Genomic DNA, 10221 nt, shown 5'->3' on the forward strand with positions numbered 1-10221 from the left:
TTTACCCCCTCTTTACCCCCTTCCCATTTTTATACTCAATTGAAGAATTAAGACGTTGCCTGTACAACATAATATGATATTTTCATATAATTCCTTTTATTGTAGTTTATATACTATATTGTAAACTTTTTTTTCAATTTTGCTTACAATGGATTCGTAATATTTTTCTGATTCTAATGGTATATATGAACCCATATTTTTTTATTTGTGAAATAATAAAATTAAGTTCAAAGTTTTTATTCTCGTGGGTTTAAAAAAATCGATTTTTTCAATAATTACCTGACAGAATTGAAAAAGTAAGGTGTCAAATTAAAGATCTTACTATTTTTGTTCATAATGACCATTTTCTTTCTTTTTTTTGTTGCATTTTAGTACCTTAAAATCGACTTAATTTTTTTTTTTTTAAACTTAAATTACTTAAAAAATAAGAGGTCTACAAAAAAACCGATTGCATATCTGAATTCTATGAAAAATTTTACATCTACTACTTACTAAAAGAACCGGCTAGCTATAAAAAAAATAGTTGATACACCTTCTTTTGACATTTTTATAATTCCATGAATTTTAAATAGTAATTCAAAAAAAGGTATGATATAAAGTAGATAGCAAATGAGAAAAATTTTTCCTTAAAACATATGCCATACAAAAATGAACCTTATTAGTTCTAAATATCATTTTCCTTCATCAAGTTTGGTAATTTTAAAAATATTTTTTTAGTTGGATTGTAACTCATCAGGTTTCTATTAAATAATTCGCATTAGCGGATGCGCCCCTAGCATCTTAGGCTCTGTATTCAAAGGGTGAACAATAAGGTGTCATTACAATTTTTATAATCAAACCCGGGGGTTGAATCTATAAACAAAATAGGCTAAACCCATCCAGTGACCTATGTGAAGCTTCGATAAAATAGAGATAAATCTTAAACTACAGACTAAACAAAACCTACTTTTTTTTAACAGAAGAATGCCTACCTGAATTTGTCCACATAGGTGGGGACCAAGCCCGCCATGGACACGTTAACACTGGGCGCCTCCATGGCCGGGCCTGGGGTGTGGATGAATGTCATCTTGTAGGGTATGGCCTCCCCAGTCTGAGCCTGCCAGGTAAAGTCTATGTGGTCAACCTCAGCAGGTATCACCTACAAATGAACAGAGAATATATGTGGATACATTATCAGGGGGAAGTTATTCGTCAATTTAGCTTGCTAAACTCATTCGTTAGTAAGTTCGTTCATCCAGTTTGAGGGGGTGGGGTAAAGGGGTGGAGGGGGAATATCATTATTATAGTCAGCTGCAAGCATCATTTTATCAGAGTACATCAAAATCTGGTGCAATATCTTATTTTTGAAACGTACATTATTTCAGAATTCCCCTTTTTTATACTGTAAACTTAACTAGACTTTACTGTTATTTTCTCCTAATATATCCTTGTTTCTTACTATCGATTTAAGTGAAAATGTCACAAAACATTTAAATTATCCAATTACAATACAAAATTAATTTTTAATGAAATGAATTACCATTCCTATCTATATATATCTAAAAGAAGCAGCTTAATGTGCCAAATGAAAAATTACGTCATACAATACAATATTGACATATGGTAAAATGTATACAGGCCTATCATTGGTCATTTATATTTTATGACGTCATTTTTTATTAGGCACTATAAGCTGCTTCATCAAACAGTAAAAACTTCTAAATAATAAAGAGATTCAAGTGTATATTATACAGTAACAGGACATCACCCTTCTGTCTGCCTTACTATAAGTCAGCATAATATATGTATGTCTGCTAAGATCTCATAGACCGACACTCAACAATTTTAGAAGTATCATATTATTTTAAATAACATTTAGGTATTGTTTATGAAAATAATTATCCCAAAATTCTAAAACAATTATCAATTATTCAACTATTTTTCTTAAATGTTAATTGTTCTCTTGTTATCTTAACGTCCAGGGTTCTGAAAGGAAGGGATAAGACAATTTACGGTAAATTTATATACAACTACAATTAAGGTAAACAAAATTACCCCTTTATTAGATCAAAATTAGAAGTTTATAAGTCAACGAATGAGAGATCGTGTTTAAAAATATTAATAGTCCAAAGATAGAAAATAGAAAAGATAATAGAAAAGTAATATTTTTATTTTAAATCTAAAAATAAAATAAGTAAAGTTGAGAGGTTTCGTGAAGAAAAAAAAATTGTCTGATTCTTCAATTCCCTCACTCTGTCGTTTCGCGTACGTGTCTGTAACTCTGTCTATTATGTCGTGTCTAATCTTCCTTAGATGTTTTTGAATGTAAAAATAGTTTTTTGTTGTTGCTATAGTAGAATTGTAAAGACTAAGATTAAATCAAAAAATAAAGTATATGTAGTTTTAACATTTCCTAGCTCTATACATATGTTTTTCAGTTTTTCTCTTAGTGCCGTATATAGAGATAAATCAGAGGGTGTGAAAAATTTTTGAGAAAAAAATAGAAGCAGTTCTTTCTAATATCTTGTTTTAAAGGGGGTGTTGTAAACCCGCCCACATATCTCTCTTTACACCCCTCTTACGCATGCTACCTTTTAAATTTTCAACAGAAAAACAGTGGTGGAAATTATTTATTACAGTACCTGGTGCTGAAAGGTCATGGCATACTGGTTGACCTTCCCCTCCTTGACATAGTAGAGTCCCTCTGTCTTGATACCATACAAGGCCTCTGTCTGTTCTGAGCTCAGGTACAGATCCACCTAGAAAGAGAAGGGACAATCCAGAAAAATTCAAACATTTTTTAGAGATAGATATTGTTTTTTTTTCAAAGTACTGACCCATGCGTGGGGGACTAACCCTGCGGGGCTTAAACGTTCCTTAATATAACTTAATCTAACCTGACCTAAAAACAAATGAAAAACAACCCAACCCCTTATTTTAAAATGATTTTTTCGTTTGTTGTTTATTTTGCGTCTTAGGGATGGGTTAAGTCTATTTTGACTAAAAAATCAAGAAAAATTAATTATTTTTTTCATTGTACAACATTATATGCTGTAATAGTTACTAATAATAAATAATGGCGAGAAACAATTTTTTTAAATTGGGGGGGGGGGAGATGAATTAATATATTTTTTACTAAAAGATGATTGTCCCCAAACCTTAGCCTGGCATATGCCAATTAAAACCGTCACCAACAGGACATTAAGAATACTGCTGCAAAACGGGTGGTACGTCATATTTTTATATTCTTGATAACTTGCTGTTTAATTATATTATGTCACTATTAAAATATGCTGCAATTTTTCTAACTTTTTGTTTTTCCAGACTTCATTATATTTCTATTTTTATGCCCTTGTCGCATTAATATCAGCTTTTTTATTTTATTTGTTTTTCTTTTTTATAACACTTTTTATACTATTTTTAACACTATAATCACAATATTTCACTCTTAATAAAACTATAATAGTGTAAAAACACAATTTTTTATTTTATATCTATTTAAATCTATTAAAGTGTTAAAGAGAATAATATTTAATAAAATTTCACATATATGCTCTGAGCACATTGATTCTCTTTAATAAACTACCCTTATAACTTCCCTTTTTCTTTTAACCTCCCCTTCCCTCTTTTACATCCTTTCACATAATGCGATACTCCCTACCCCATACCCTTTATGCTCAATTCCCTTCTCTCACTTCACCGTACCGCTCGCTCTAGACGGAGCGATCTCTCTCTCTCTCTCTGTATTTCTCGCTCTCTCCTCGAGGTCGGAGATTTCAGAGGGGAAATAATGGGTCAATCACAATAGGAGGACATTACGGGGGATACAGGTAAAGGGGAAAGAAAAGACATCAAAAAGGGAGGTGAGATGGAGGGGTAGTTTCGCACATTTCTTCTCTTCCGTCTAAAATTTTTAGTTGGAAAGGTTTCGTGATTTTTTAAATCAAAAAATATTATTTTTTAAAAACTACGTCAAGATTTCCATATGAAGACAACTGCGTTATAATAACTACGTTAAAAAATGTACCTTTATTTGCTACAGTAGGGGCTCATAACAAATAATAAAAATAGAAAAATAAAAAGGCACAACTGATTGAAACGCGCCAATTAGAAACAGCATAGCTTCTCTACAACTTAACAATGTTCCTTCCTACCTCCGTCAGATATTTTTCTTCTAAACAAGGATGACAACATCCATAAAAGCGAAGCGCTGGAACGGTAGGACAAACAGACATTAACACTTGTATAGTGTCAAAACTGAATAATCAGAATATAAATGTTTAAGAGTCGATGCAAAATTGTAAGTAAATTTGTTGAAAAACTGCTTGATACAGAATAATGTTTATGGACATACTTTCATTTTAGGACTTAATTATAGAGTTGCTTCGCTTATAATATTGTACTTTATTGTCCCAGGAATCAGTATACTAAAAATCAGATCAATCGGATAATTAGATTACATAAAAATTTGTTGTTAAAAAAGTAAAAAAATCAACATGTTTTAAATGGACGTACGGACATTTTGGTGATGATTATAGAGTTGCTACGCTTTTAAATCGTACCTAACTACTAGAGGAATCACCATGCAAAGTTTGAAATCGATAGGACAATTCTAACATGCCTAAATTAACGAAAAAAGCTATCCGTTACGGACAAACGGACGAACCGACCCTAATTATAGAAAAACTTCGCTTTTAAAAAACATACTACCCTAATTATTCAGTAAGCGAGGGTACATTGGACTGTAACTTACACTGGTACCTAAAGTATTATAACCAAGTTTTATTATTCAAAGCTTACAAACTTTGGGTACTTTTATCTAATCAAACTAGAAGTGTCAAAACCTTTCAACCAATAACTATGTTTACAATGAGGGTAATATTGGTTATTATAATTGGGGATGTATACCAATTTACCGTCAATTGATAGATTCAGATAGATTTAAGAAATATTCGTACATTTTCCATTTTAATATAATATTTAAAAAATTGGGGAGGGTTAGTTTTACCCTTATTGACATATATCTGTATCCATGATATGAGCATAGAAAGCGAGACAATGGATATAGAATATATACGTGGACATTATGACAGGGAAAAAGTTGTCATTAATTTAGGTTGCTAACATGGACATCGCTTATTGGTCAGTTCGTTCATCCAGTAGAAGAAAAGGGGGTAGAGTATAGTGGGTGGATGGGGGGGTATTTATTTTAGCCACCTACAAGTTTCACTTTATCATATTATATGATAATCTGGTGTTAGATCCAAGTAATAATAAATCCATTGTGAGACAGGACATAGCATATTGTACGACCCACTTCTAAAACTTTAGGCAGAGAAGGAGACAACTATTCTATCTGCAAATAAAGTAATCGATATATCATTACTTGAATGTTGTACCAGATTTGCATGTACTCTGATAGTGATGCTCGCAGCTGGCTAAAATATCGATACTTCCAATCACCCCCTATATCCTATACCCTCCTCTCTACTGGATAAAAGAACTGACCAATAAATGATGTTAATGCAAGCTTAATTAACGACAGAACTTCCCATGTCAATATATCCACGTATATCATAAATATATCCATTAATAAATCATTTGAAATAAAATTTTTGTCTAAATCTAAAGATCTCAAAAAAAGCTGACTTGAGTTGATTGTACTTTGCAGGGTAGTGCTATGAATGTCTTAGGGGGGTGTTTTTTTTTCCTGACCTCTCACGTTCTCCCCTAGTTATTAGGTGCAAAGCATTAGTCTAAACAAAATTGTACATAAATATGTTGCAAAATTGAGTATATACAGGATACTGTAAAAGGTCATACTTTAATTTTTTGGATATAATTATAGTGAAGCTTAGCTTAAAATATTGTAAATTGTTGTCCTATGAATCATTATTAAAAAAAGCAGATTACAAAAAATTTATGTCAATCCTATGAAACCCCCAAACATTTTGTTTATCAATATTAGGGATTTAGTCCAATTTATCGTCCATTCTCTAATCCCTTATTGCCCCTTTTATATATTATAATCTAATTCCAAAAGTATCAAGGCACCTTCTTTTATTCGTTGGCCTAAAAAATCCTGGACCTTTTTTAATCTTGATTTGCGTGCACAAACTTTTCCACCAGTATCTATTTACATACAGAAGAGACAATTAGCATATTGTAATTTTGGGTTTTATATTTTTCTTGATATTATTTGTTTCTGTTTTGGAAAACTTATGTAAAATTTATTTTGTTGCATTTCTGCTATAGTATGTATACACGGTTTTACAAATATCTTTGTAAATAGGAAGATTGGTCACAATGATTTCGAAGGTGCTTTGACTTTTGTGTCAGAACCTAAATTGGGACATAGTGCATTTCATTACCCTAGGTTAGGTACCTTCATTTCACTTTTCAATAAAATCTAAAATGCAGCGGTTTTTGAGAAAATTAGATTTGAAAATTTCAAGTTAAATTTTCATCCCCTAGGAGTTATCGCATAATCATGACAAGAAAAGCAAAGATTATTTATTTAAAATTTTGAACAAGTTTGCTTTTATAAAGTTCTTCATAAAACCACTCCCGAAGGGAGTTAATTAATGGCCATTTTTATCAGTTGCTTTGCTAAGGTCACGGAAATTCAGCCTTAAATAAATCATATAAAGAGATGTTTTATGAAAGACTTTATAAAAGCAAAGTTGTTCAAAATGTTAAATAAATAATCTATGCTTTTCTTGTCATGATTATGCGATAACTCCTAGAGGATACAAATTTAACTTGAAATTTTCAAATCTAGGGGTAGGGGTAAATTTTAAATGGGGGGGTAAAATGGAAAAATTTTTGGGGGTGCCTACGGCACTTCCAAAATCGTTTGAGGGGGGGGGGGTAATCGCCCCATTACCCCCCCCCCTTGGACGTCTATGCCAAGGGGCATACCAAAAATCGCAAAGAGGGAGTCAAAATCCTCTGCACGCCACTGAACTAAACCTATGGTTATAAGCTCCCAAAACAGCATTGATATAGATATGACAAATCTACTATGACTAAAAATACGTTTATTCTATCGTACATTTTAAAAACAAGGATATTGATGAATTCGGGACTTTATTTGAGACTTTGTAAAACTTTTTTCCTCGCTATCCTTTCATTCAAAACTCTGGTGCACTTTTGAGACCAGAATTTCAATCAGTATAATGGTTATAATAACAGGATGAATAAAGCATAAAAATAACAACGATGATAATATCCAAAAATCTGCTTTACTTTTGAGACTAAGATTTTAATCAGTATAATTGTTATGATAATAGGATGGATAGTATAAAAAACAAGGGTGACAACATCCACAAACCTGGGACTAGAAATTCAATCAGTATAATGGTTGTATGAAAAGAAGGATCAGTAATATTTGACATAATATCACTTCACATAAATTCATTTCACATAAAACATTTGACATAAAGTATCATTTCACATAAACTCATTTCACATAAAGGTACACTTCACATAAAAACGTTTCACATAAACTCATTTCACATAAAGATACACTTCACATAAAGGTACATTTGGCATAAAGGTACATTTGGCATAAAGGTACATTTGACATAAAGGTACATTTCTCATAAAGGTACATTTGACATAAAGGTACATTTAACATAAAGGTACATTTGGCATAAAGGTACACTTCACATAAAAACGTTTCGCATAAAGATACATTTCACATAAAAAATTTTCTCATTAAAGAAATTTTCACATAAAAACGTTTCTATAAAGATACATTTCACATAAATTTGTCATAAATTATATTTGTCATAAAAACATTTGTCATGGGTACCATTATAAAACTTTGGGTACTAAAACAAAATTTTGGGTACCAGTATAAAACTTTGGGTACCAGTTTAAAATTTTGGGTACAAGAATAAAATTTTGGGTACCAGTATAAAACTTGGGTACCAGTATAAAACTTTGGGTACAAGTATAAAACTTTGTGTACAAGTATAAAACTTTGGGTACCAGTATAAAATTTTGGGTACCAGTATAAAATTTTGGGTACCAGTTTAAAACTTTGGTTACTTTGGATTTTATGCGAAGTGTAGTTTTAAATGAAATGTACCTTTATGTCAAGTTTACTTTCATTTGAAGAGTACCTTTATGATAAAGGTATATTTATGTCAAGTGTACCTTTATTTTAAATGTACCTTTATGTTAAATATACCTTTATGTGAAATGTTTTTTATGGGAAATGTACCTTTATGTAAAATGTACCTTTATGTTAAATATACCTTTATATGAAACGTTTTTTTTTGTAAAATATATGTCAAATGTTTTTATGGGAAATGTACCTTTATGTCAAATGTACCTTTATGGCAAATGTACCTATATGTCAAATGTACCTTTATGCCAAATGTACCTTTATGCAAATGTACCTTTATGTGAAATGTACCTTTATGTGAAATGTACCTTTATGTGAAATGTACCTTTGTGTGAAAAGTTTTTTTTTGTGTAGTTTACCCATATGTAAAATATACATTTTTGTTAAAAATTTTTTTTTGTGTAGTGATATCTTTATGCCAAATATACCTTTATGTGAAATGTTATTATGTGAAATGTATCTTGTGTGAAATGTATCTTTATGTGAAGGGTACATTTATGTGAAATGTACCTTTATGCCAAGTGTACCTTTATGTGAAATGTACCTTTATGTCAAACGTACCTTTATGTGAAATGTAACTTTATGTAAAGTGTACCTTTATGCCAAGTGTACCTTTATGCCAAATGTACCTTTATGTCAAATGTACCTTTATGAGAAATGTACCTTTATGTCAAATGTACCTTTATGCCAAATGTACCTTTATGCCAAATGTACCTTTATGTGAAGTGTATCTTTATGTGAAATGAGTTTATGTGAAACGTTTTTATGTGAAGTGTACCTTTATGTGAAATGAGTTTATGTGAAATGATACTTTATGTCAAATGTTTTATGTGAAATGAATTTATGTGAAGTGATATTATGTCAAATATTACTGATCCTGAAAAGAATGGATAAAGCATACAAATAATAAGGATGACAACATTTTTAACATATGTAATGATAACAAGTTGAATAAAGTGTAAAAATAATAAGGACGATAACTTTAATGCACTTTAGAACGCCAATTTTTATCATTATTATGAATTACATTGATTTTAGATGGATTCAGTACTTGTATAATTTGATATTTTAAAACATATTTATCCCAAATTTGTAAATCTAATGTCGATTGCTTTTGGTCAAAAAAAAAAGTTGAGAAAAAAAAGGGGGACAGACAAAATTTGTAAGAGGAAAAAGGGACATTGGTGCAAAATATGTTTTTTGCATAACCAGATGTTTTTATCAAATTGCTAATTTTTTTAAAGGGACAAACTTACTAAAGGACAAAGGTACTAAAGGAAAAAGGTCCTTAATGAAAAATTTATAAGGGACCTACCAACCACTTATTTTAATCTAAATAAATATATAAATATAATAAATTAATCTCATATATCCCATTTCACATAGGAAAACTGAATTTATATTGCTGTGTCGTAGCAACATTTTGTATACGATTTGCCTAGTTTGACCATAAGGATACAGAATTTATATTGTTGTGTCGTAGCAACACCTTTCATACGATTTGCCTAGTTTGACCATAAGGATACAGAATTTATATTGGTGTGTCGTAGCAACACCTTATATACGATTTGCCTAATTTAGCCATAGAGATACAGAATTTATATTGTTGTGTCGTAGCAACACCTTTCATGCGATTTGCCTATTTTGACCAAAAGGATAATAAATTTGTATTGTTGTGTCGTAGCAACAGGTTGCATACGATTGGCCTAGTTTGACTATAAGGATGCTGAATTTATATTGTTGTGTCGTAGCAACACCTTGCATACAATTTGCCTAGTTTGACCGTAGAGATACTAGATTTATATTGTTGTGTCGTAGCAACACCTTGCATAACATTTGCCTAGTTTGACCGTAGGGATACTGAATCGAATATTGAATACAATTAAATAGCATGGCTCAAATTTGTAATCATCATTACAGAAACATTAAATTCAATCATTATCAAATAAATTTACTTGGATATAATTTGAGTTATTTATAATAGAAGAAAGCTCAGTTAATCCTATTCTCACCATAAGAAATTTCGTTCAATATTGTGACTATAGGCAGGTTTGAGGCTATATATTCAGAATTGGATAATACTCCAAAAAGATTTATAGCTCCAAGAA

General features: G+C 30.9%; 1 protein-coding gene across 1 annotated transcript in view; it reads right to left on the minus strand.

The window, feature by feature from the left end:
- The window catches only part of LOC145304582 (uncharacterized), a 38308-nt gene extending 34751 nt beyond the window's left edge, over positions 1-3557 (minus strand). The window contains exons 1-3 of the mRNA XM_080146502.1: positions 3138-3557; positions 2622-2738; positions 972-1138 (exon numbers count right to left, since the gene is read on the minus strand). Coding sequence (XP_080002628.1) covers positions 972-1138; positions 2622-2738; positions 3138-3215 — 362 coding nt within the window. The 5' untranslated portion in view covers positions 3216-3557. The remainder of the gene's footprint in view (positions 1-971; positions 1139-2621; positions 2739-3137) is intronic.
- Positions 3558-10221: the final 6664 nt, after the last annotated feature.

The sequence above is a fragment of the Acartia tonsa genome, chromosome 2 (assembly GCF_053477335.1).
Source record: "Acartia tonsa isolate MP-2025a chromosome 2, ASM5347733v1, whole genome shotgun sequence".
In the NCBI taxonomy this organism is placed as follows: Eukaryota; Metazoa; Arthropoda; class Copepoda; order Calanoida; family Acartiidae; genus Acartia; species Acartia tonsa.